General features: G+C 27.8%; 4 protein-coding genes across 4 annotated transcripts in view; 3 read left to right on the top strand and 1 right to left on the bottom strand.

The window, feature by feature from the left end:
- Positions 1-493: 493 nt before the first annotated feature.
- Positions 494-7,073, bottom strand: LOC122509262 (glucose-6-phosphate isomerase). The gene is made up of 11 exons (XM_043623197.1): positions 6,814-7,073; positions 5,689-5,782; positions 5,259-5,450; positions 5,089-5,169; positions 4,688-4,903; positions 4,368-4,607; positions 4,098-4,278; positions 2,449-2,567; positions 1,906-2,134; positions 1,541-1,607; positions 494-1,213 (listed from the first exon to the last, which is right to left on the bottom strand). Exons 1-11 carry the CDS (start codon positions 6,942-6,944, stop codon positions 1,090-1,092), a joined length of 1,674 nt encoding a protein of 557 aa, XP_043479132.1. The 5' UTR covers positions 6,945-7,073; the 3' UTR covers positions 494-1,089.
- Positions 7,074-10,853: 3,780 nt separating this feature from the next.
- On the top strand, positions 10,854-24,850 carry LOC122509261 (zinc finger protein 814-like). The gene is made up of 4 exons (XM_043623196.1): positions 10,854-10,967; positions 11,039-12,300; positions 18,431-18,921; positions 22,378-24,850. The coding sequence occupies exons 2-4, from the start codon at positions 11,383-11,385 to the stop codon at positions 23,633-23,635; spliced, it is 2,667 nt and encodes an 888-aa protein (XP_043479131.1). The 5' UTR covers positions 10,854-10,967; positions 11,039-11,382; the 3' UTR covers positions 23,636-24,850.
- Positions 24,851-25,645: 795 nt separating this feature from the next.
- LOC122509218 overlaps positions 25,646-27,078 on the top strand; it is a 49,172-nt gene continuing 47,739 nt past the window's right edge. Inside the window, exon 1 of the mRNA XM_043623085.1 lies at positions 25,646-25,841. The gene's annotated coding sequence lies outside the window, so the exon portion shown is untranslated. The remainder of the gene's footprint in view (positions 25,842-27,078) is intronic.
- Positions 25,890-26,879, top strand: LOC122509220 (peptidyl-prolyl cis-trans isomerase H). Its single transcript, XM_043623086.1, has one exon. The coding sequence runs from the start codon at positions 26,267-26,269 to the stop codon at positions 26,819-26,821; it is 555 nt and encodes a 184-aa protein (XP_043479021.1). The 5' UTR covers positions 25,890-26,266; the 3' UTR covers positions 26,822-26,879.

Here is a 27,078-nt window from a genome sequence, read left to right as displayed (position 1 = left end):
AAATAATTTAATTTCAGAGAAGAATTATTTAAATACAAAAATAAATAATATACTGAATAATTGAATGTTTCTTAAAATCTTTGAATTCTAATAAAGAAGTTGATCAACAAATTTTTAAATAATTTAATTATTTTTATAAGAAATTTTAATAAAACATTTAAGAATAATTATTTTTAAATGTTTTTCGAGAAATTAGATCAAAATTTTATTAAAAATAATTGAAATTTTGCGAAGTTTCACTATTTATAAAAATAATTGAATTCCTAAAAAGAATATTATTATTTATGAACATAGTTAAATGTTTGCTGAGGATTTTATTAAACATTTTTTTAAAATAATTGATTTCTTTTGGAAAATTTTATTACAATAAAAAAAATAGTATAAATAAATAGTAAATACAAAATTGTCGATTAAATCAAATGGATGAAGATGTGTAAATAAATATATCAATAAAGAAGGAAGCAAATTATGAAATTAAAGTTGGAAGTCAATGTTTCAAATCTTAGTTCTTTATTGTATAACAACTGTTCATGAACGATCGACAACATTAGTTTACAATATTATATTTTCAACATCTTTCATTTAAAAAATAGCAGCATTTAAATACAAGTAAAATAAATTTTCCCAAATCTATAATTATATGCGACATCTGTATAAATATTTTTCGTATTAAATACAATAATAGAGAAAATTTAAACAATCTTCAGTTGACAATGAATTGACTAGAATGCGATATTCAGAAAAAAAATTAAAAATCGATAGAATTCGAATTTCTTATTAATTCTGTTTCTCCACTTTTGACAGAAATTTTCTCAATTTCTTTGATATGAGATAAATTTTTATACTTTTAAACACAAAATATATGATAAACACACGTGACACAGATTGAAATAATTTAACGTTGACATCGCGAATCAGAAAGAGACTTTTTTTTTTGCTTTTAAATTAGGTTTTGAATGTTTAAAAGGCGATTAGGCCACTTGTGAAAATTATACAGATTCTCGTAATATTTTTCCGATTCTTTAAAAATTATTGGTTATTGCTAATTCTTTTTTCAATGCGATGCTACGTAAACAATTATTTTTTCTATTAATTACTATTGTCTTTGATGAAAGCTATCAATCCATTCGTCGAGGAATCGTGACTCGTGATTTTATCAGCACTGTTTAATTCTGGTTCTATGGCTTTAGCCAATTGTTTACCCAATTCCACACTATAAATAAAATATTTTCTATTTGTTAAAAAAATTCAGAAACATTACATTTTTAATTTTAGTTATAATTTTTAGGCACAAGCGATTGAAAATTCTTTTGAAAATATTTTTTATTTAACGCTCGTTTGTATATTAAATAAATAAATATCTTTAAAAAATTGATAGAATATAAATAGTGATTATTAATTTCTAAAATTTTTAAATATTTTTTTATATAATTAGAAAAAGAATATAATTAGCAAAAAATTTTGAAGATATTAATACTTTAATGATCAACTTATTTTTATATTTTTATAATAATTTGATAAATTTAAAAAATGTACATACCCCCATTGATCGTAGGAATTAATATCCCAAATTATTCCCTGAGTGAAAATTTTGTGTTCGTACATTGCTGAAAGAAAAATATTAATTAATATCGTTAAGAGACAAAAGTAATTTAATTGATTACAAATGAGTGAAATAAATTTAGTAAACAAAATATCCTTTTGGTAAAATTTTTCAAAGAAATCATGAAATTATTAAATTAATTATTAAATTTATAAAATTCTCAAATTTTGTTTCTATACTTAAAAACAATTTGGGAAGTTTATTATTTTTTACGTAGAATTTTAGAAAATAAAATATTTTCAAGATAATCAAATGAAAATGCAAAAAAAAAAAAATTAATAATTTTGTAAAAATTTACGAACCTATTAAAGCACCCAAAGTGAATGGCGAAACTTTCTTCACGACAATACTGTTCGTTGGTCGATTGCCTTCAAAAACTTTGTGCTGCAGAATTTGATTAACTTGTTCAGGAGACATTCCGGAATTTTCAAGTTCCTGCTTTGCTTGCTCACTATTCTTTCCCTTCATCAATGCCTCCGTTTGTGCGAGGAAATTGGAGAGGAGAATTTTATGATGCAAATCACCTTGAACCTTGGGATCAAAATTATTATTAAAATTATTAATTATATATAAATATTATTTTAGTAAATGTACACTCGTAAAAAGAAATAATAATTTTCACAGAAAGAAATTTATTTATCCAGTTTATTGTGCAATAGTTTGCAATTTGGTCAAAACAAATGGAAAAATTTTGTCTCCGTTTTTCGAGATCGATAAAAATATGAATTGTCGAGAAATATTATTTATTTTGCGGAAATAATTAAGAATTGAACTCGACTGAATAATTTAATGGCAAGTAAATAAAGATAACGATTTTATGAGGAAACAGTAATTAATTTATTCACCTTATTGTGAGACAAAACTGGAGCAATGAAATCAGCGGGAACAAGCCTCGTTCCCTGATGAATTAATTGGTAAAATGCGTGTTGGCCATTTGTACCTGGCTCTCCCCAAACAATTGGACCTACAAATTTAATTTTACAAACGATTTTATAAAATTATAATTAGATATTTTAAAAAATTGTAGTTTTTGTCCATAAACTGAAGTATCTTATTGTTATGGTAAATGATAATAAAATTAATATTATTATATTATTATTATTGCAGGGCTGCCACAAAAATTAAATTTTGTTTTTCCCTGACATTGCCTTAATTTTCAGACAAATTATTGACTTTTTAATAAAGCTCATTGCAAATTTTCAAAACCATTTTGTTTACAATTCAATTTTACGAAAATTCGATTATTCGGAAATTTTTCAATTAAAAATATATCAGAAAATAAAATTTTCAAATAAAATTGAATGTTTCTTAAAATTCAATTTTGGGAAAGAATTTTACCATCAAATTTAAAAATAATTAATTCCTTTGACGAATTTTAATAAAATTATTAAGAATGATTACATTTTTCGAGAAATTTGATTAAAATTCGTAAACGTTCTTTATGCTAACTCGTTGTTAATTAGTTTTAATATTGTTAAGTACTTTGTACAAAAGGGCTTTGTGCCCTTAAACACATATAAATAAATAAATAAAATTGTACTAAAAATAATTGAAATTCTGCATCGAGTTTTATTATTTATGAAAATAATTGAATTCCAATAAAGGCGAATTTTATTATTTATGAAAGCAATCGAATATCCGTAAAAATTTTTATTATTTAAGAAATTAATTAAATGTTTGCATAGAATTTTATTAAAAGCTTGTTTAATTTATTGAATTCATTTGGAAAATTTTGTTAAAATAGTTGATTTTGGAAATTTTTGAATTAAGAAAAATTTGAGAATTATAATTCATTCAAAATTGAAATTTTCTAATATTTCAAATTGAAACCTTTTGAAGTTCATCTATTTATGAAAATTGTAAACGCAACTCTTATAAAATCCAATTAATTTTGAAATATTTAAGTAAATTTATTTATTACATAATTTCCAAGTATATTTATGATAGTTCTTAAAGAATGAAGTTATTTAAAAAGAAACTATTGTCAGAAATAGAAAAAATTGAAGGACTTGTATTAGAATTCGTGGCAAATTCATAGTTTATGAGGCAAACGAAAAAGTCACAAAAATTCAAAATTTTCTTATGAATTCTAAAAATTTAATTTTTTTCAGTACTAACTTTTAATAAAAATCCCTGATTTTCCTAACCAATTCTATTTTCCCTGACTTTTCCTTGACTTCCCTGACCTTTGTTTTCCTTACATGGAAAATAATAAACTTTTTCTATTCAGAATTTTTTTTTAAATATTGACAAGGAAAGTTAAAAGAAACCTAAGATTCGAAAAAATCATATAATTAATCAAACCAATTTGTAAAAAGTTTTCCCAGTGAAAATTGATAAAAATTAGCCTTGAAAAATATTATTTCTATTATTTTCTCCTAAATTGTTGATAATAAACGTTGTGAACTTCACTGAAGTATTTTCTAAATAAACTAAATAGAAACGTCAATTTCTTTAAAAAGTAAATTAATTAAAATTAAATTAAACAACCTACCAGTAGAGTAATTAACAGTATCTCCAGATCGCGTTACGTATTTTCCATTACTCTCCATATCGCCTTGTTGGAAATAAGCAGCAAATCTATGAAGATATTGGTCATACGGAAGTAAAGCGTGTGTTTCTGCTCCATAGAAATTATGGTACCAAACACCCAGTAGGGCAAGAATCACCGGAGCCTGTAAAATTAAAAAATTACCTCTTTAGTCTCTTTTTGGTCCTCTTTTGTCGTAAAAAAAATAGTTAATACAAAATTGATGACTCTCACATTTTTTTCCAAAGGAGCTGTGCGGAAATGCTGATCCATATAGAAAGCACCACTGAGAAGTTTCTCGAAATTTTCGAAACCAATCGATAAACTAATGGATAGACCAATGGCAGACCACAGTGAATAACGTCCACCGACCCAATCCCAAAATCCAAACATATTTTTCTCATCGATTCCGAATTCCTTGACTTTTGCATTATTTGTCGACAGTGCCACGAAATGTAAAGCCACTGCTGCGTCCTGATAAATAGAATATTTTCACCATAAATTTGATTTTTTACTAGAAAATTATTTGATAGATGAAATTGATAAAAACTAACGTTCTTCAAATGTTCTAAGAGCCACTTTTTCGCTGATGTCGCGTTCGTGATTGTCTCCTGGGTCGTGAAAGTTTTTGAAGCAATAATAAAGAGGGCAGTTTCGGGATTTAGTTTCTTCAAAGTCTCGGCAATGTGGGTCCCGTCAATGTTGCTGACGAAATGAACTCGAGGACCAACATGATATGGTTTCAGAGCTTCGGTTACCATTAATGGTCCCTTAAAAAAAATTTAATTGATTAATTAAAATAAATTGAAATAATTTTACAATATTTCTAATTTCTTGATAAGTTAAATTGATTCCATTTAGCAATTAATTTACATATTGTATTCTTTAATTAATAGTATTTTTAATTTTTATCTAATTAATATTTTCCTTGATGTATATTATTTTATTTATTTACCAGATCAGATCCTCCGATTCCAATATTGACAACATCCTCGATTGGCTTGCCAGTAAAACCTTTCCATTCCTTGGATAAAATCTGAAAAATGATTCTTCTTTTTATTTATCATTTTCACGGATAAAAATTTATATTATTATTATTATTATTATTATTAATTATTAGTTTACCTGATTTGTAAACTGTTTCATGTGCTCCAAAACTCCATTAACGTCCGGCATCACGTCTTTGCCGTCAACTAAAATAGGAACGTTAGCTCTGTTTCTTAAAGCCGTATGCAAAACAGCTCTTCCCTCAGTGAAATTAATTTTCTGTCCGGTAAACATTGCATCGCGAGCTGCTTCAATTTTACGAGCTCGAGCCTGAAAATATAAAAAAGGTGATTGTAATTTAAAAGTATACTTACGAGTATTTTTGTCAAAATTTTTCTTTTGTATCAATTCTAGAAATTCAAATTTTTTTTCAGTAATTCTAATAAATTCCCTGAACCGTAGCAACCTTGTTATTTTATATTTAGCGATAATTTTGAATATTTTGCGACAAAATTAATAGATTATTATTTATTTTTCTTTTTTTTAAAAGAGCTTAAAATTTACCTACCAATTCAAACAAGAGGCCCAGTACTTCAGAGTCAATGCGATTTTTCGAGTAATCGAGAAGAATTGCTCCATCTTCGGGAGTTTCAAGTTTCAAACTGGAATAGAAAAAATTGTAATTGAAAATTATTTTTATATTACATTTATTTAAAAAATTTTCTGTTTAAGAAACTTGGAAAAATTACAAGTATTAAAATTAGATGAAGAGTTTAATTAAAGTACTTTAGATGCAGAATTTAATAATTAAAAACCAAAAGTAGAAAAAAAATAAAATTAAAGTATAGATTAAAATTCCGTAGGTACTTTCGTTGTAGATTTTAATAAATAACAACCGAAAATAGCCTTTAAATCAAAAATTAGAATATTCTGTATTCAATTACATTTATAAAGAAAAATTTGGAAAAAAATTTCTATTTCAAAATTTTATGAAATACAAATATTTCATCACTTTTTAATTTTTTATTTTTATTTAAACTTTTTTAAAAATTTTCTAAATTATTCACAAGTATTCATATTTATTTGAATTTTAGCTTATAATTGGATTAACTCATATTTGCAATTGCGTTTTGTAAAGCTGATGCAAACTGAAAAGAAAGATCGAAATATTTTTTAATAAAACTGATGCAATTTTACATAATAAAATTATTATTCATAACTCAAGGTTTTTAGAAAATTTTTTAGAAACTCAAGACTATTTAAATTATTTTAGTAAAATAACAAAGAAATTTATACAATAAAAAGTAAATTATTATATTAGAAAACAATAATGTTAGTTAATAAGTTAATTGTAAAATAATAATAGAAGTATAATTATAATAAAATAACAAAATTGTAGAAAATAAAATTTCGTTAAAATCGAACTAACAACTGAGTGTTAAATATTGATGAATTATATAGAAAAAATTGGATGAAAATTGTTTAAACAACAATATATAGAAAACAGTCTATATAAGCATCTGGGAAATAAAAATTTACTTTGCAAACTTGAATGAATTAAATAACTGTAGTCACATGACAAATATATAACTTTAAGATGTCAAAGTTCCATGACCCCCCAGAAAGAATAGAGTAATTCCAATCGAATTCAAAAGGTCATTTCAAGGTTACATGTCAAGGATGATCAGCTCACCTTAAACTTTCAAAACGTCCAGGATTTTGATTAAATAGATCCAAAATTTTCAACTTTTCACCATTATTCTTGTAGCACGTTTGCAATTTACTCCAAACCGGCTCTTCGGTTAGTTTCGGTTTTGCCTCCATGTCTTATATATTATTGAAAGAAATGCTTTATTTTATTGAATTCAAATGCTGTAGTAATCACCACGAGACTTGTGTCATGAACGTGGTCACGAACGATTGAAGAAGAATGTGTGAGAGATGATCATGACAAAACTGAAGCATGCGCTTTAATTTCTCTTTTCGGAGCAGCAGTAACAACAACACTTTCAAAATAAATCAATCCTCTGAATTTTGTTCCAAAAGCCATACGAGCTGAGAAGTTTTTTTGTTTTACTTTAATAATTTTATTTATTTTCTTCTATCAATTTATTATTACTGCATTTTTTAATAAATTGAAATAAAAATCATTTACTTTCTGTAAAGATTTTTTTTCAATTTCTTCTTAATGGAAACCGAACGTGTCATGACTTCTGAGCGCGATGATTTTAAATCTTGAAAACAATAATTTGACATGAATTTTTATTAAGGAATGAAAAATATTAAATAGATTGCGGATTTTTTCACCATGACTCTTGTCCGATTGTAAATTAATTACTTAATATTTTCCACAGAGGTATGTAAATTAAAATACGAATTTACCGAAAATTGCTATACAGGGTTGCCACGCTTTTGCTCATTTCAAATTCTCTAACTTTTCCAGGTTTTTTCAAGGTTTATAAAATTCCCTGACATTTTCAGGTTTTCCAGATTTTCCAGGTTACGTGGCAACCCTGAATTATTATAAAAAATTTCAAAATTTTAATATTTCTTTACTCGAAAATATTTTTCCAGTATGAGCCAAAAGAAAAAGATCGAAAATGAATTCAAAAATAGCAAATTGTACCCGTTGGGAAAAGATAATTTTCAAACAAAAAGTATTACCTACGCGCAGGAAAATAAACATATTAATGAAAGGGAAAGAAATATTTTTGGAATTTCTGCATCTAAAAGAAGGAAAAATAAAAATGAACTAGGTAAAATTTTTCATGTTGGAAGTGGTGATGATAATAAAAGATCTTTAAAAAAAGAGTGTCGTCATAATTTAAGAGCAGATAATAAATATTTCCAACGACATTTTACCCATGAAACTGAAGAAAAAAATTCTCCAAAAAACGAAAAGACGATAGTGAATGTCGATAAAATTAAAAAACGAAAAAATGAATTTTTAAAATCGGATTCAAATTTTGTTTTCAATGAGAAGTTGCCTAATCAATTAAAATCTGAAGGATCGGCTCGAACTCGTGGATTTTATTCCCCTAGAAAGAAAAAAATCGAATGTGAAACTAAAAAAAATTCTCCAAACAATTACAAAATTACGGAATTGCCAAAAAATTACAGTTCCAATCAAAGGCAAACTTTACAATTCGAAAAATTGCAGGAATCGAGAAAAAATTTACAAAGAAAACCAAAATGTGAGATTTCGTTTAGCAACAATAGATATTTATATTCAACCAGTACAGACTCGATTCGTTCATTTGATTTAAAAACTGGAAAAATTAAGGAACAAAATGTTTCAAAACAAGGAAATTTTTGCTTCAATGAAAAATATTCGCTTGGTGAAATCAGTAATGATTTTTCGAAATGTGGAAAAAAATCAAACTTGAATAAAAAAGGAAAAGATTTATTAGAAACTACTTCAAAAAATAAAAATATTTCTTCAAAAAAATCGGATCTGAAGAATGAAGAAAAAGAGGAAAATCAAATAATTACAAACAGAAGTTGCGAAAATTCGAACCATAACAATAAAACTTGTCAGTTTATGAATTTTATACGAAAACTTATTATTGACGAAGATTATAAAAACGTGAATAGTAAAAATAAAACAACGAAGATGGATTCTAGTGTGAAAATTAAGAAAACAAAAAAAGTTTCTAGCTGTGAAAGCAGTGGATACGATTCATTAAAAAGTGTCCACAACAACGATTCTACTAAAGAAAAAGTTTCCAAAGCAAATTTTTCCAAAACGACAAAAACTAACGAAAGTAATTCAGATTTAAAAAATGGAGAAAAAATTTCCAAATATTCCGGAATAGAGGATTTAAAAGATAATATTCAATTTCATGATTTGAAAAATTTTTCCTTATACAAAATCTTTAGAAGCAGTGACGGTGGAATATTACTGAAAGAATCGCTGAGTGTGGAATTTAATAAAAGTGGCTATGTAATTGGAAAACGAATCTCAAAGAAATTGGAATTTTCCGAAAAAGATCAATTTTTAAAAAATTCTTCATGTAAATTATTACGTAATTCCTCAACACAAACTGAATTTATTGAAAGAAAAAAATTTGCGAGAAAACAAAATTGGTTTCAGAAAAAAAATTATATCAAAAGAAAACAAAGAAGAGGAAGAAAATATGCAACAGTATTCGAATCTACTACGACGAGTAATTCAAGTGTTCCCGAAACAACGGATTGTGAACATTTTAATTCATCATTATTGTTGAAGAAAAAAAGCAATTTTTCTGAAAAAAAATATTTTCCACCAAATTCGATGAAATTTACTGGTGATTTGAATTACGCATCAAATTTTTTGAAAATTCCGGAAAATAAAATCATAATTTTATTCAATTCTTCGTCGGAGATTGAGAAGAAATTACTGAATTTTGAAGAAGAAAAGACGAAAGTAAATCATCAGAAAGAGATACAAACTTTTGGAACGAATTTATTGGTAGAAAAATGTAAAGTCGATTTATCAGAAAAAAATTATTTTTATACAAATTTAGCTTCTGTTATGGTTCCAATATCTTTGTTGAATTTAGAGAATTCTGAAGTTCCTTCGAAGAAAGAAGAGACGAAATTTAATGAATTGTTGGAAGTTAAAGGAGAAAATTGTGATAATATTGAAAAAATGGAAGTTGGTATTTCGTCTGAACAGAAAATAGTAATTGATGATCAAATAACAGTAAAGAAGAAAAAGTCCAAAACTCGTTTTAGAATTTTTAAGAAAAAGAAAAAATAGGAAAACAATTTACGAAAGGTTTTTTTTTAAAGAACAATCTTGTCTTTTTGTTTATTTTTAGGGATTCAATCTGAGAGTAGAAGCAATAAAATAATATAATAGATTATTCATAATTGTCATCATCTTTTTAAATCCTGTAATATTGTTAAAAAATTTTTTTTAAATATACGTTTTTCTTTGAGTAATTAACATTTTTTAACTGATTAATAATTTTTATTTCTTATTTTAATTTTTACTTTCGTTTCTCTTTTCTCAGGGTGATCACTTTTATATTATTAACGATATTATTTTTCTGAATGATACTATTTTGAGGCTCAAATCTCTTCTATTATTTGAGATATTTTTCTTTAATAAACTGATATTTTCACCTGTCACACTTAATTTTTTAGATTGTTTCTCTTTTGTTTTTCTTAATTGTTTTGCTTTTCTTCAAATGTTTGTTTTCTGTTTTTCTTTTAAATCCACATTTAAATACAATTTTGTTCGAGATTTTCTGAGAATTTTCCGATTTTATTCTTCTATAACTTCTATAATATTTATAACATTTTAACACTTTTAAAACACAATAATTTAGAAATTAAATTATATTTGTAATAATAAATAAACAAAATCCAGTTTTATATTATAACCAGTTCATAACCTTTGCATTTGCATAAATGCCTTTAAGGTGCATTTACACTCACGCAACTTTTCTGAATTCTTTTTCAAGCGGGAACTTTAAAATGCAGAATTTTTTTTAAATTAACTTTAAAGAAGACTAAATATTATTAGATAAATATGATTTCCTTAAATAATTGTTATACAAAAGATATAATTTATTAAACACAAGGTAATTTTGAAGAAAAAGCTTTGAAAATTAATTTTTTTAGTTTTCCTCATGCGAAAAAATGAAAATGGAAGGTGTGATCTTACCTTTAAAAATAAAGCTCCGTTCTCTTATTACAATAACTTCCCATCTCTGCTTTTGCCCAATCGATATATCGAATTGATGACAATCTATAGCCAACTTCAAGTTGATAGATAATGTCCCTAAAATAACCTTGTTGCTTGGATAATTTTTTACTTCTCAATTAATAAATGGAAAAATAGGTGTGAAAATAAAGAACGTAAGTAAACAAATCAATTCACAAAAATTTAATTTCCCATTAAATCGATCTAAAGTGTTGTAATTTTGTAGAATTCGTCCCAGTCACAATGGAGTCAAAAGTTTTCGACAAAAATTCTCCTCCTTCATGGCAAGGGAAAGAATGAAAAAAAAAGAACTATTGTTTTATGGTGATAAAATTGTGTCTCTAAAAAAGAAGGAAATTTTTATATAAATAACCGATTAATAATTAACTATCATAATTAATAGTTGTGCGTGTTTTTTTTTTGAATGAATCGGCAAACCGCTTTGAATCCCCGTAAAATGACAGTACCTAACTTGACGTAAGGTGAAACTAGGTGTATACATTCTAGTAGGAGGCGTTTCGTATCGTATATATAAAAAGCCGCTTTTTCTCAAAAAAAAGAAGGAAAATCATGGACTCCCATGATGAGGAATATGTCACTTTTCCACTTTCCAATGTTCATGATGAAATGCAACAGACTGTTATTTCCCATGAGGAAATATGCGAACCTGTCGAGGAATGTGTTCTCGATGATGATTTAACTGAAATTCCAGTGAATGAGACAAATTCAACGATCACCGAGACTCACGTGGCGGTGACAATTTTAAATGACGGTCAATCGGACGATGACGATGATGGCTCGTCCGTTTATCCGATTTACATAAAGGAGGAGCATCAATATACATCGGGCGATGATGAGTCAATGGCTGTCGAAGCCCTCAGGCAACTCGGTGGCATGTATCCGAATTTTAATGAAAAGAAAATTGGCTGCTCCAATTGTTCGAATACATTCACACAGGCAGAATTCGTCAAACATCATCAGACTTGTGTTCCCGATAAATTTGCCTGTAGCACGTGCGGCGAGAAATTTGAGAGAAAAATTGATTTAGTCAATCATACGGTGTGTCATCAGGTTGACAGACCACACGCTTGTAGGACTTGCGGTAATTTATTTAAATCAAAATCCCTTCTTCAGGCACATATGACGGAATATCATCAAATTGAAAGACCACATAAATGTGCAATTTGCGGTGCCGATTTCATGAGACCGTCGAGTTTATCGAATCATATGAAAATTCACACTTACGTCGCTGGTCGTGCGATAATGCAAGCGCAGGACAATAATGTCGGACAAAGCACTGAATCATTTAGAAAGTGGTCGGAGAATAATGTTAATGAAACGCAAACTATTTCGGTGCCATCGTCGTCGGTGCAAATTATTCAAAACTACGATGTCTCACAAGTTCAATGGTCAGTTCCTGGTTATACTTTTACCAATGAGCAGGTTGTCAATTCACTTGGCAGTCAGGATAAACTCGATACTTTACAAGTAAGTTTTGAAAAAAAGAAATAATAATTTACATCATTTTTATACAAAAATTTCCAAACTTAATATATTTATAAAACATTTTTTTTGAAAATTTTAAATAACTTTATTAGGAAAAAAATCATCCATATAATAATTAAGGAAGATTTCGACTATATCAGCAATTAGTGACATCTATTAGACGTCAATTGAACTCTTTGGTTTAGAGTCAGGTGTTATTCTTAAGATAATTATTCCGATATGGTTGTCGGTAAATAATTATATTTTTGAATTTAATTTTTGATCTGAAAAAATAAGCTGCGTGAACGACTGCACTGTGCATCTGTGAGGACTCGAACCCCAGTTAATAGCTGCCTTTCGCGGGACTAACGCCTACCAATGCACCATGCCAACACAGCCTGGACGTTCACGTTTCTTATAATCTCAGATCAAGCCCATACACTAGTCGAAGAGCTGTATAGTTAATGTAGGAAATTATTTGCTGATTGAGAATTTTTTAATTAAGGAAGATTTCGACTATATCAGCAATTAGTGACATCTATTAGACGTCAATTGAACTCTTTGGTTTAGAGTCAGGTGTTATTCTTAAGATAATTATTCCGATATGGTTGTCGGTAAATAATTATATTTTTGAATTTAATTTTTGATCTGAAAAAATAAGCTGCGTGAACGACTGCACTGTGCATCTGTGAGGACTCGAACCCCAGTTAATAGCTGCCTTTCGCGGGACTAACGCCTACCAATGCACCATGCCAACACAGCCTGGACGTTCACGTTTCTTATAATCTCAGATCAAGCCCATACACTAGTCGAAGAGCTGTATAGTTAATGTAGGAAATTATTTGCTGATTGAGAATTTTTTAATTAAGGAAGATTTCGACTATATCAGCAATTAGTGACATCTATTAGACGTCAATTGAACTCTTTGGTTTAGAGTCAGGTGTTATTCTTAAGATAATTATTCCGATATGGTTGTCGGTAAATAATTATATTTTTGAATTTAATTTTTGATCTGAAAAAATAAGCTGCGTGAACGACTGCACTGTGCATCTGTGAGGACTCGAACCCCAGTTAATAGCTGCCTTTCGCGGGACTAACGCCTACCAATGCACCATGCCAACACAGCCTGGACGTTCACGTTTCTTATAATCTCAGATCAAGCCCATACACTAGTCGAAGAGCTGTATAGTTAATGTAGGAAATTATTTGCTGATTGAGAATTTTTTAATTAAGGAAGATTTCGACTATATCAGCAATTAGTGACATCTATTAGACGTCAATTGAACTCTTTGGTTTAGAGTCAGGTGTTATTCTTAAGATAATTATTCCGATATGGTTGTCGGTAAATAATTATATTTTTGAATTTAATTTTTGATCTGAAAAAATAAGCTGCGTGAACGACTGCACTGTGCATCTGTGAGGACTCGAACCCCAGTTAATAGCTGCCTTTCGCGGGACTAACGCCTACCAATGCACCATGCCAACACAGCCTGGACGTTCACGTTTCTTATAATCTCAGATCAAGCCCATACACTAGTCGAAGAGCTGTATAGTTAATGTAGGAAATTATTTGCTGATTGAGAATTTTTTAATTAAGGAAGATTTCGACTATATCAGCAATTAGTGACATCTATTAGACGTCAATTGAACTCTTTGGTTTAGAGTCAGGTGTTATTCTTAAGATAATTATTCCGATATGGTTGTCGGTAAATAATTATATTTTTGAATTTAATTTTTGATCTGAAAAAATAAGCTGCGTGAACGACTGCACTGTGCATCTGTGAGGACTCGAACCCCAGTTAATAGCTGCCTTTCGCGGGACTAACGCCTACCAATGCACCATGCCAACACAGCCTGGACGTTCACGTTTCTTATAATCTCAGATCAAGCCCATACACTAGTCGAAGAGCTGTATAGTTAATGTAGGAAATTATTTGCTGATTGAGAATTTTTTAATTAAGGAAGATTTCGACTATATCAGCAATTAGTGACATCTATTAGACGTCAATTGAACTCTTTGGTTTAGAGTCAGGTGTTATTCTTAAGATAATTATTCCGATATGGTTGTCGGTAAATAATTATATTTTTGAATTTAATTTTTGATCTGAAAAAATAAGCTGCGTGAACGACTGCACTGTGCATCTGTGAGGACTCGAACCCCAGTTAATAGCTGCCTTTCGCGGGACTAACGCCTACCAATGCACCATGCCAACACAGCCTGGACGTTCACGTTTCTTATAATCTCAGATCAAGCCCATACACTAGTCGAAGAGCTGTATAGTTAATGTAGGAAATTATTTGCTGATTGAGAATTTTTTAATTAAGGAAGATTTCGACTATATCAGCAATTAGTGACATCTATTAGACGTCAATTGAACTCTTTGGTTTAGAGTCAGGTGTTATTCTTAAGATAATTATTCCGATATGGTTGTCGGTAAATAATTATATTTTTGAATTTAATTTTTGATCTGAAAAAATAAGCTGCGTGAACGACTGCACTGTGCATCTGTGAGGACTCGAACCCCAGTTAATAGCTGCCTTTCGCGGGACTAACGCCTACCAATGCACCATGCCAACACAGCCTGGACGTTCACGTTTCTTATAATCTCAGATCAAGCCCATACACTAGTCGAAGAGCTGTATAGTTAATGTAGGAAATTATTTGCTGATTGAGAATTTTTTAATTAAGGAAGATTTCGACTATATCAGCAATTAGTGACATCTATTAGACGTCAATTGAACTCTTTGGTTTAGAGTCAGGTGTTATTCTTAAGATAATTATTCCGATATGGTTGTCGGTAAATAATTATATTTTTGAATTTAATTTTTGATCTGAAAAAATAAGCTGCGTGAACGACTGCACTGTGCATCTGTGAGGACTCGAACCCCAGTTAATAGCTGCGTGAACGACTGCACAGTGCAGTCGTTCACGCAGCTTATTTTTTCAGATCAAAAATTAAATTCAAAAATATAATTATTTACCGACAACCATATCGGAATAATTATCTTAAGAATAACACCTGACTCTAAACCAAAGAGTTCAATTGACGTCTAATAGATGTCACTAATTGCTGATATAGTCGAAATCTTCCTTAATTAAAAAATTCTCAATCAGCAAATAATTTCCTACATTAACTATACAGCTCTTCGACTAGTGTATGGGCTTGATCTGAGATTATAAGAAACGTGAACGTCCAGGCTGTGTTGGCATGGTGCATTGGTAGGCGTTAGTCCCGCGAAAGGCAGCTATTAACTGGGGTTCGAGTCCTCACAGATGCACAGTGCAGTCGTTCACGCAGCTTATTTTTTCAGATCAAAAATTAAATTCAAAAATATAATTATTTACCGACAACCATATCGGAATAATTATCTTAAGAATAACACCTGACTCTAAACCAAAGAGTTCAATTGACGTCTAATAGATGTCACTAATTGCTGATATAGTCGAAATCTTCCTTAATTAAAAAATTCTCAATCAGCAAATAATTTCCTACATTAACTATACAGCTCTTCGACTAGTGTATGGGCTTGATCTGAGATTATAAGAAACGTGAACGTCCAGGCTGTGTTGGCATGGTGCATTGGTAGGCGTTAGTCCCGCGAAAGGCAGCTATTAACTGGGGTTCGAGTCCTCACAGATGCACAGTGCAGTCGTTCACGCAGCTTATTTTTTCAGATCAAAAATTAAATTCAAAAATATAATTATTTACCGACAACCATATCGGAATAATTATCTTAAGAATAACACCTGACTCTAAACCAAAGAGTTCAATTGACGTCTAATAGATGTCACTAATTGCTGATATAGTCGAAATCTTCCTTAATTAAAAAATTCTCAATCAGCAAATAATTTCCTACATTAACTATACAGCTCTTCGACTAGTGTATGGGCTTGATCTGAGATTATAAGAAACGTGAACGTCCAGGCTGTGTTGGCATGGTGCATTGGTAGGCGTTAGTCCCGCGAAAGGCAGCTATTAACTGGGGTTCGAGTCCTCACAGATGCACAGTGCAGTCGTTCACGCAGCTTATTTTTTCAGATCAAAAATTAAATTCAAAAATATAATTATTTACCGACAACCATATCGGAATAATTATCTTAAGAATAACACCTGACTCTAAACCAAAGAGTTCAATTGACGTCTAATAGATGTCACTAATTGCTGATATAGTCGAAATCTTCCTTAATTAAAAAATTCTCAATCAGCAAATAATTTCCTACATTAACTATACAGCTCTTCGACTAGTGTATGGGCTTGATCTGAGATTATAAGAAACGTGAACGTCCAGGCTGTGTTGGCATGGTGCATTGGTAGGCGTTAGTCCCGCGAAAGGCAGCTATTAACTGGGGTTCGAGTCCTCACAGATGCACAGTGCAGTCGTTCACGCAGCTTATTTTTTCAGATCAAAAATTAAATTCAAAAATATAATTATTTACCGACAACCATATCGGAATAATTATCTTAAGAATAACACCTGACTCTAAACCAAAGAGTTCAATTGACGTCTAATAGATGTCACTAATTGCTGATATAGTCGAAATCTTCCTTAATTAAAAAATTCTCAATCAGCAAATAATTTCCTACATTAACTATACAGCTCTTCGACTAGTGTATGGGCTTGATCTGAGATTATAAGAAACGTGAACGTCCAGGCTGTGTTGGCATGGTGCATTGGTAGGCGTTAGTCCCGCGAAAGGCAGCTATTAACTGGGGTTCGAGTCCTCACAGATGCACAGTGCAGTCGTTCACGCAGCTTATTTTTTCAGATCAAAAATTAAATTCAAAAATATAATTATTTACCGACAACCATATCGGAATAATTATCTTAAGAATAACACCTGACTCTAAACCAAAGAGTTCAATTGACGTCTAATAGATGTCACTAATTGCTGATATAGTCGAAATCTTCCTTAATTAAAAAATTCTCAATCAGCAAATAATTTCCTACATCATCCATATAATAATTTATATTTGTTAACTAGCAAATATTACGCGCGCTAGCGCGCGAAACGTGATATTCAAATTATTATTATTATTATGCAAATTATAAAAATTTTTAATTTTCAAATATGAATTTTTAAATAATTTCATTTTTTCATACAATAATAAATGACGATAAAGGTTATCGGTTATTATTACTTAACAGTTATATTTGTGAAAGAGAGTAATACATATAATTATGGTAAACCTCATGTTAAATAATAATGGTATACATTTATAGTTCAATAAATAAATAAAATATTTCATCAAATTTTTTTTAATTTTTAAAGTTAGGCGTTTTTTTTTTATTTAACTTTCGACAAATTATCCTCATTTTTTTATTGATTACTATGGTATGAAGTTTTTTTCTATAAAAATTAGATGAAAGATGAAGATTGATGAAATTAAATTTTACAAATAAAAATAGAATGTAACAAATAAAAAAAACTACAAATTCGTTAAAAAATTCGAAAATAAAATAATTTAGTTTATTTAAATACATATTACTGAAAATATTCAAATTTTTCAAAAAGACAGTAATTTTTTATGGAGCGCTTTTTGTTTATTCATAATAATACCTATCGTCATTCTTTTTCAAATTCTGATTTCTTTTGTCACAGTAATAAAAGTACGACGAAAAAGGCTGAAATTTTGTTTTCAAATTTTAAAGGATTCTGTAGATATTTTTTTGTGTTACAAAGAATCGGTATTTATTGATGACTTTAATTTCTTTCACAATAGATTAAAATTTTCCCTTGAATTAGAAATACTGGAAACTAATAATGAAATGAATTTTTTAAGTATAAAGTTTATCCGAACTGAAAATAAAAGTCTTATCACAGATTAGTATAAAACAATCTATGAAGGTTTTTATTATTTATAAAAAATAAAAAATAATCCAATTCTTGCAAAGAATTTTATTCAATTTTTATAAAAATTCGAATTAATAATTTAATTTATTCGAAAAATTTTATTGAAATTGTGTTGAAAATAATTAAATTTCTGCGAAGAATTTTATTAAAACTTAAAAAAATAATAAATAATGAATTTTTTAAAATTTTGAATCAGAATTTATTCAAAGATTGAAGTTGATATTTAAAATTAAACAATTTTGTTATTTGCTTAACAATAATTATTACATTATTTTACAGGAATTCACAGTGATGCCAAACGGAGAAGTAACACAATTTGAATACGCTGCACAATCTGAAATCGCCAATCAAATTGGCGATTATAATTTATCGTTAAATTCATTTTGCACATCCGATGCAATGGTGAAAGTTGAAAGTCTAACATTTAACGATAATCGAAGAAATTTCAATGAAGTGGAAATAATTGAGAATAAAGCATACACGTGCAATCAATGTGGCGTGAGTTTCAGTCGTCCTAATGCATTGACAACACATGAGAAAACGCATAATGTTAAAACATGGGCAACGCCAATTGAATGCAAATATTGTGACAAACAATTTCAAGATGAAAATCATTTGTCGACACATCAGCAAACATGTGCAAAGAGAATAATGCAAAATTGCAGTGAACAAGGCTTACCAAATAGCCGATGGGGTAAACACGCTTGTTCCGAGTGCGGCAAAAAATTCACCACTAAACAAAAAATGTTTAGGCATCAGTGGATTCACAGGTACAATTTTTCAATTTTAAAATCAAAACTTATTTATTAATTATTCATATTTGTTTATTTGTATTTATTTCATATTAATTCAAAATTTATTCATATTTACTCATAATTATTATTTATTTTATTTTATTCATTAAAATATTTACAAATTAAAGAATTTAAAAATTTTAAACTGTCAATAAAATGTTTTGCCCTTTTTGGACATGATTTGAACTAATTGAAAATACACTTTGATAATTAAGATTCCCGATTAATTAACATTTTTTATGACTCAAAATTTTCAACCTCTAAATAAAAGGATTTAAAATTTCAATTTCTTACAAATTAAGAATCTTGATCAAAGAAGCGGTTATAATTTTTCAGACTCAAAATTACCAAGTTGAAGTCCACAACGTTGATCAACGAAAAAAAATTCTTCACTTAGTAAATAGTACATAAATTAATTAACAATGACGCATAAATATTGACACAAAAATATTTAGAAAAAAAAAGATTGATGTTTATATTTTGATAATAATTATTTTACAATTAAAAATTAAATTAAAAATAATACTTGAATGCAATAAATAAATTTTTTTCGTTGATAAACGTTGTGGACTTCAACTTCGTTCAAAATTCTCTAAATAAAAAAAGGTTTAAAATTTCAATTTCTTTCAAGCATTTCGTATTTATATAAAAATTACGAGAATATTCTTTGTAAAATTATGATTTAAAAGTAATTTTTGATTTATAATTTTCAACTTCGGAAAATTATAAGTTATAACCAACTTTCAACTCTTACAAGTTTAAAAAAAAATTACAATCGAACACAAGCATAAAAATTAAAAACCATAAAATATGAAGAATAATTACTTATTAAGAACAAATTTTTGTTCTCTCTTGTAGAATAACAATTTTACCAAATATTTCTAACTAATTTAAACATTTTTGTTTTAATCAATTTTTACGTCCTAGAATAGAAGTATTTTGAGAAGAAGATGAAAAAAGCGAAGACATTCAGACACGTGCGGTTTTAATAAGTTTCCTCCAAGTTGACTTTGTAATTTTGCACAAGTTTAATATTTTTATAGATTCTAGTGACTTTATTTTTGTCTAGAAAACCAACTTTATTAAATCATATTCTTTATTCAATAAAATTAATTTACCTTTATTGAAATTGCGTTAAATTCATAGATTCTTACTTATTTTTTAGCCAATTTCAACATTTTATTCTTTAGATTGTTTGTTTTTATTTTTTAAATATTTCTTAAATAATATAATTAGTTTAGAGTCAATCCATTATATTTCGACTAAAGTCGTTGTCGATTAATTTTTAAAGACTATAATACTTTGCAGGAATGATTTTGAAATTATCAAGATCACGAAATGAAAAGAATTTTGTTAAAAATTTGATTATTTATTGAAAAATATGAATTCAGTTTTTTAGCCAGTAGAAAATATGCAAGACAAAATATGACAATTTTAATCCGCTTTATTTTAAAAAATAAAGGGAAGAAAAGTAAAAAGAAATTCTGAAAGTCTATGGCAAAAAACTTTTTATTTGATATGTTTTTATTTAATTTAATGGTTCTTACTTTGAATTCAATTTTTTACAACAAATAATTAAATTTTTAATAAAATTCTCTTCATTTCGTAGTTTTGATAACTTCAAAGTTATAATTTTTTTTTTTAATTAATCGGCAACGACTTTAGTCAAAATCTAATGCATTAATATTTTTATTTTCTATTTATTCGACAAAAATTACAAAAATATATTCTACTTGGATTAATTATTTCTATTTATTAACTACATTTACTTTAACTTCGGTATAATTTGAAAAAATTTCTAATTCTTACTTTATTTGTTAAAAATAATCTGGTTTTATTAGAAATAATAATAAAGGCTTTGCAGAATCGTATTCTTTGCATACAAATGAATAAAATTAAAAAAATAGGCATCCAAAAGAAAAAAAATCAAAAATTAATTCAAAATTCAAATCAAATTTAGGTTTTTTTTAAATTTTTCATGAGGAAGAAAAAAATAGTTTTAAATAACAATATTTGTTTTTATAGTGTTTCTACAGGTCAGGGAAATCAGGGAATTTTAACAAAAGTACTTGAAAAATATTAAATTTTTAGAATTCATAAGAAAATTTTCGATTTTGGTGTTCATCAACCTTTGAAAATATTAAAAAGATTTGTTTCCTCTTCACAATAATTCAATTACTTTTACTAATAATAACATTTTTCATGAAAATTAAATAATAAAACTCATCAAAAAATTTCAATTATTTGTAATACTATTTTTAATTAATTAATCAAAAAAATCAATTATTTAACATAAAATTTTCATAATACCTATTTATTAGATTTCGAAAATATTAATTATGTATTTAGAACAATGTTTATAAAAAAATTTTAATAAAATTCTTAGCAACTATTTAATTATTTATATAAATAATTCTTCGAAAGAATTCAATTATTAAAGATAAATAAAAAAATTATTCCCGAAAATTCAATTATTTTTAGGCATTTTAATAAAATTCTTTGCAAAATTTACATAGCAATATTTATCACAAGAATCCAATTATTTTTAAAAGTAATAAATTTCTTCATTGGAAATTCAATTATTTTAAAAATTTCTTATAAAATCGTTAGCAAGAATTCAATTATTTTCAAAAATAATAAAATGCTTTTTAGGAATTCAATTATTGTCAACAAATTTTAATAGAATTCTTTGTAAAATTTAATTATTTTTAAAAACTTTTCGCAATACAATGATTTTCAATATCTACTATTTTTATAAAATTTCCAAACAGAATTCAATTATTTAAAAAAATGTTTAAAAATCTTCGTAAAAATTCAATTCTTTTCATGAGTAGTAAAAAATTCTCAGGAATTCAATTATTTAAATTAGAATTTGCATAAAATTTAGTCGAAAGAAATCAATTTTTTTTAAATTTTAATAAAATTCTTTGCAAGAATTAAATTATTTTTATAAATATTTAAATTCTTTGATGAATAATAAAATTCGTTGCAGGAATTCAATTTATTAGCGTAGGATAAGAAAGAAGTAAAAAATATTTTTGATGAAAATTTGGAAAAAGTCTGGAAAATTTATAGAATGGAATTTTTGTCAGTTTTGTGAAGTGTCTAAAACGAGTTTTTTTTTGGTCGTCAAGTTTAATTTTTCGATAGCTACTTTTTTACTGTTTTTTTTTTACTTTGAAAGCTACTTTTTGCAACTTTTTAAAAATTAATTATCGAATGTGAAGTTTAGACTGAATCAGAATATTCTTTAAAGTCAGGAAATAGGAAAAAATTCTGTCTAGAAGTCAGGGAAAAATAAAATAAAATTTCTGTGGCAACCCTGATTATTAATCCAAGGAGAATTAATTTCGTTTTTAAAATTTTTAAAAATCCTTCTTTTCGACTGTGAAATAAAAAATTTAATATGGTTTTTCTATTAAAAAAAAACAGGAAGAAGACGCATTCGTGTGAAGTTTGTGGAACACAATTCGAGAAGCAGAATCAATTGGACGAGCACAGACTCGCCGCTCATCCTGGTGATTCGCCCTTCACATGCAACGAATGCGGCAAGAGTTTCGTCTCGAGACAAGGACTCTGGGAACATGGACGAATGCACGCCGGAAGTCCCGCTCATTTTCAATGTGACGCATGTTCAAAGACATTCTCATCCCGTCAAGGCTACTTAATTCATCATCGAACACACACCGGTGAACGGCCCTACGGCTGTAAATTCTGTTGGAAGGCTTTTCGCGACGGTGGAACATTGAGAAAACACGAGCGCATTCACACCGGAGAGAGACCTCATGTTTGTCCCCTTTGCACACGAGCCTTCAATCAAAAAGTCGTACTACGAGAGCATGTGCGATGGGTTCATGCGGCCGGTAAAAATGAAACCGGCATCAGTGGTCCTCCTTTTCCATGTCCTCTCTGCGGCTCACTAAATCAAGATCGCGACGAACTCTGTGCACACATTGTAAAGCACTCGGATCAAATGATCGCCGAGGCGAAGGCAAAAACACTCGCCAATAATAATGCTCCAAAATCATCAGCGACAACAACAAAGAAGAAGAAAAAATCCGGTTCAACATCGAAAATGCCGGAGAATTTAATTACACCCACTGAACAAAATGAAGCTCTACTATCAATCACCGATTCGTCAATGAAATCCGACGACTGTCAAATAATTGACGGACAAATTGAAATTCCATATCGGGAAGATGATGACATACCCTCTGATCATGGGAATTTAACGATAGATAATGATTTGATTAATTCAACAAGTCACGTGGAAGTGATTACAACAACTACCACTCATTTCATTCCATTTGAAAAATTAAACGACGCCATGGAAATTCTTCCTGATAAGCAAGGTAATACATTGCATTTGATATCGAAGCAAAATGAAAATTCGCCAGTATTGGCGATACCAAATCCACAGGGTAGTGACAATTTTTCAAGTCAAATTGCGCACATTTCCAATTCTGATTTACCGATGAATGTTGTGACACACGTTGTGAAAAATGTTGTTCGGAACTTAAAATCTGATGTGAATGATGAAACAAATTTAATGCACGATGAGGATTTGAAAAATGTTATTCATGAAAGTCAATATGATAGTGACGATGCCGATGAAATGGTCTGTGGCATTTGTGGTGAAGATTTTCATGATAAAAATTTACTCATGGAACACGTAAAAATTCACATTTAATTCAATGGTTATCACGCTTCAAATATGTGATATTTTGTTCATTAAAGTTGAGAAATTGGAAACAAAATTTTACGCTTTGAAGATAATTTAAAAGGAATTCTATATTTTACAGTTAATATAAGTTTTTTTCTTAAGTTATTTGCATTTAACTTTTAATTATAGTTCATTTTTGGTTCTAAAATTCCCGTCTTGTCGGAAATTGTGGTAAAATTTCAAATTTCGAATATTTGATTTCGTACAGAAACAAATAGAGATGAAAATGTTTTTAAGAATTGGACAAAATTAAACAAAAAAATACTATTCATCAGAAAAAATTTTTAAAAAGTGTAAAACATGTAATCTCTTTAAATGATTTAAAAGTTACAATTTTTCTGACAGTTTAGAAACAATTTTCGATTTTCTATTACCTAAAATCAGAAAAATCTAGTTTTTAATCTAAACGTAAAAATTACATTATTTATGCTTTTAAATATGATTTTGTTATTTAAAGATACAAAAATTGTTTTAATAACTTTTGTTTCCAATTCTTGAATAGTACTTACTTAGGGGAAATTAGAACCATTTTGTTTCCAATTTTTCAATAATTGTGCATAGTTGTTTAAACGTAAAATACTTAAATTTTGTTTCTATATTTACATTTATGTTAGATTTTCAATAATTTTTAATAAGGCGATTAGAAAAGACATTTTTTTCGAAACTAATTTTTTTTAAACAGCGAAAAAATAATTGTAAACTTTTGCACTTATCGACGCAGTAAATTTGACAAAAAAATATAATTTTTTTTAACATCTTGACGATGCAAAAAATATTATAATTTACTGGAGCATAAAAATTAATATTTTTTATTTTTAAGTGTGATACCAATAATTGTAGATTAAATATTTACTTTAATCTTTATAAACTAAGTAATGTTTAGTAAAAAAAAAGGACAAAAAATTGGTATAGAATTGCTTCTCTAATTATGTTGTGTCACAAAAATCACGAAAATATTTCATAATTTTGAAATATTATATTAATTTTTGGTGCCCTCGATGTATTTTCTTCTAAAAATTATTGTAGAAATATTACGTGGAATCATGTAATCAGTTTTCATCTGATTATTACTTAAATTCTTGAAAAAGTAAAAAAAAAAATAAAAAAAAATTTGTATATTGTATGAATGTAGAATATATATGTATTCAAAGAAGCATTAAAAATGAAAATTATTCTTAACAATTTTCCTCTTTCAAGTTCATATATATTTTTTTTTAATATAAAAAATTATTTTTTCTCTCAGTTTTGAAAACATTATTTTTTTCTCAGAATTAAATTGAATCGGAAGTTTCGAGAAATTTGTTATATTCAAATAATAATTTCAATTTTGTAATAATTTCGGATTCAAAAAATTTAAAAATTCAATTTTTAACTAATTTACTAATTCACTAAAATTGTATTTATTATTTTCAAAAACTTAAATAAAATTCTTGTCAGGAATTCAATTATTTTCAACTTACAATTATTTATTTATTTATTTTACAAATTTACGGGTAATAAAATTTCTCAACAGAAACTCCTCGAAAAAATTCAATTATTTTCGAATATTTTAATTAAATTCTTAGCAAGATTTGAATTATTTTTTTATAATAATTTATCAAATTTGTTGCTAGAATTAAATTATTTTAAAAAATTTTAATAAAGTTATTCGAAAAAATTTATTATTTAAAAAAAATTGCATTAAATTTCTTTATTAAGAAAGAAAATTTAATTAAACATTTTGAAAAAATTTCATTCTTTTCCAAAATTACCATAATAAATTAATTAATTAATTAATTCTTTTTTTTACAGAAATTTAATTATTCGGAAAATTTTTGTAAAATTCTTTATAAGAATTTAAATATTTTAAATATTTTTTAATAATTTTTAATAATTTTTTTGAATATTAAAAATAATGTTTTGATATAATTGTAAATATTTAGCTATTTAAATTTCCCGCGCAATTTTCGATTTTGACTTTCTTGGTGATCACGTGACCAATGTTTACACCGTTCTGCGCATATATTCATTGTAGTGTTTTTATGTTCCTGACTAAAACAAAAGAGATACTTTTATGTAAAATAACTTATGATAACAGTTGTGTAAGTTTAAATTTCTGAAATTAGTGAAAAGTGTTTGATAAGTAAATTCAAGTCGATCATTCAAGGACCAAACTGTCAAAAATTTCCTGAAGGTAAGAGCAAAAATTCTTAATGATTCTAACCTCTTAACGACACTAATCGTTGAGGGACTATTTTACCTTTTGTTGTTGATTTTATTTACGAAAACAAAACGTTTTATTGATTAATCTTCTATTTAAATACGATTTGTAATAATTATGGTATATTATAACGTGGATAATGTACGTCCCTTTTTAAAAATATAAAAACCTCGTGGTTCCGTTGGACGGCCGGTGAAACATAACCTCAAAATGTAAACACCCTTGTTGATGACGCTACAAAAACGTTTGGTTTAGTTTGCGTGTCGAGTAATTTGATTTTTCATTAAAATAAAACTCGCTAAAAACGAGAGAAAAGAAACTTTATTTTTTCGTCAGTGATTATTGTGATAATACAAGTTTTATTAGTTTTGTTTGTGTATTCGAAAGTTATTCGAACAATGCCTACTTGGAATCAAATTCAGACACAACTTCGAAATCCAAACAATCCAGTTGTATTTTTTGACGTTTCCGTTGGTAATACGGAAATTGGACGCATGATCTTCGAATTATTTGACGATGTCTGTCCGAAGACGTCGGAAAATTTTCGCCAATTTTGCACCGGCGAGTTTAGAAAAGATGGAGCACCATTGGGATTTAAAGGCGCTATTTTTCATCGTGTTATCAAGGACTTTATGATTCAGGGCGGAGATTTTGTCAATGGTGATGGAACTGGAGTTTTAAGTATTTACGGAGGTGGAACATTTTCCGATGAAAATTTCACATTGAAGCATGACTCGCCAGGTTTATTGTCAATGGCAAACAGTGGAAAGGACACGAATGGTTGTCAATTTTTTATAACTTGTGCAAAATGTAATTTTTTGGATGGGAAACATGTGGTTTTTGGAAGAGTTATCGATGGCCTTCTAGTAATGAGGAAAGTAGAAAATGTCCCGACCGGACCAAATAATAAACCGAAAATTCCTGTCACAATTTCACAATGTGGTCAAATGTAACATATTTGTACATTAATCTATAGGATATTTGTATTAAAAATTATTTTTATTCAAAAAATTGTTTTCTCTTTTTTATATTCACACTTTTATAAATTTTATTATTGCAATGTATTTAATATACTATCGAAATGCTATATTAAATCTTCTACATAAATAATCGTTGATTTCCGGAAATCTGTTCGCAGTTTGAAGTTAGTTGTATGCTTTTTTGTTTCCTAACTTTTTTGATAATTTTTCTTTTTAAATGTTCTCAGTTT

Source organism: Leptopilina heterotoma, unplaced genomic scaffold (genome assembly GCF_015476425.1).
Source record: "Leptopilina heterotoma isolate Lh14 unplaced genomic scaffold, ASM1547642v1 Lhet_6, whole genome shotgun sequence".
In the NCBI taxonomy this organism is placed as follows: Eukaryota; Metazoa; Arthropoda; class Insecta; order Hymenoptera; family Figitidae; genus Leptopilina; species Leptopilina heterotoma.
The sequence above is the reverse complement of the archived record's forward strand: the minus strand, read 5'-3'. Positions and strand labels throughout refer to the sequence as shown.